This window comes from Myotis davidii, unplaced genomic scaffold (assembly GCF_000327345.1).
Source record: "Myotis davidii unplaced genomic scaffold, ASM32734v1 scaffold93, whole genome shotgun sequence".
NCBI lineage: Eukaryota > Metazoa > Chordata > Mammalia > Chiroptera > Vespertilionidae > Myotis > Myotis davidii.
This window is the reverse complement of record NW_006292095.1, coordinates 5,063,581-5,064,415: the sequence shown is the minus strand read 5'-3', so window position 1 is coordinate 5,064,415 and position 835 is coordinate 5,063,581. Positions and strand designations below refer to the sequence as shown.

Below are 835 nucleotides of genomic sequence, written 5' to 3'. Positions count from 1 at the left end.
CGTGGGTGATCACTGTGTCTTTTCCAATCTTCTGCAGGACCTACCAGGCCACAGGGAACCAGAATCACTGCTTAGCCAGTGCTGGGGGTAAGGCACCACCACTCACAGCGTTGGCCACCTTTCCGACTGGGCTCTCCTGGGGCCCCATCACTCACACCTGGGCTCTCCTCACCTTGATCTCCTTGACATTGGGGTTCCACTCTCCCATTGCCTCCATGCGTTCCACAAGCTCTTCATAAAGCCGCTCCATGGGCTGGTCCACCACCACCTCCAGCCGGAAAACCTTGCCCACGTCTGGGACCACTTTACTCAGCACTTTGTCTCCATTGGCCTGTCAGGGAGCGAGAGGAGCCCCAGGATAGAGTTAGAGGAAAATATTCCTACTCCAGAGAACATAAACAACTCTAGGCAAGGCAGGAAGGAGACAGAAGAACTTAAGTAGCAGGAAACCTGGAACTATTTGAGTAAAACTGCAGGTGATCTTTCCTGCCACAAGCCTGTCCATCTGCTGAAGGCCAGAGGTGGCCGCCTGCTCCCTGGGCCCTTTTTTCCTGGTGGCAAGTATTGATGGGCAGGACCTTCACTTCAGAAGCTCCAAGATCGTGGGAGTGGGAAAAATCTGGTCAACAACCAACTAGTTACACACACAGATGGTGGGTGGGATTTTAAAGATTTTTTTAGCCCAGTACCTCATCCAAGAAAGATGTAGGGCCAGAGATGGTTAATGATTTGCCCAGAGACCCTTAGCCAAGGGCAGTGCTGGGCCTAAATCCCAGATTTCTTGACTTCCAATCTAGTAGTCTGTTAACTTGGAGAAGGAAAGCTTTTACCTAAA

The 835-nt window shown here is 51.4% G+C and overlaps 1 protein-coding gene across 2 annotated transcripts in view; it reads right to left on the bottom strand.

Moving 5' to 3' along the window:
* Positions 1 to 835, bottom strand: part of STAR (steroidogenic acute regulatory protein) — a 15,733-nt gene that overhangs the window by 12,592 nt on the left and 2,306 nt on the right. For both annotated transcript variants that reach the window (XR_001514161.1, XM_015565233.1), the window contains exons 4-5: positions 173 to 331; positions 1 to 40 (exon numbers count right to left, since the gene is read on the bottom strand). The exon at positions 1 to 40 is cut by the window's left edge and continues 169 nt beyond it. Coding sequence is in view for 1 of the 2 variants with exons in the window: in XM_015565233.1 (XP_015420719.1) it covers positions 1 to 40; positions 173 to 331 (199 nt within the window). In the remaining variant the exon portion in view is untranslated. The remainder of the gene's footprint in view (positions 41 to 172; positions 332 to 835) is intronic.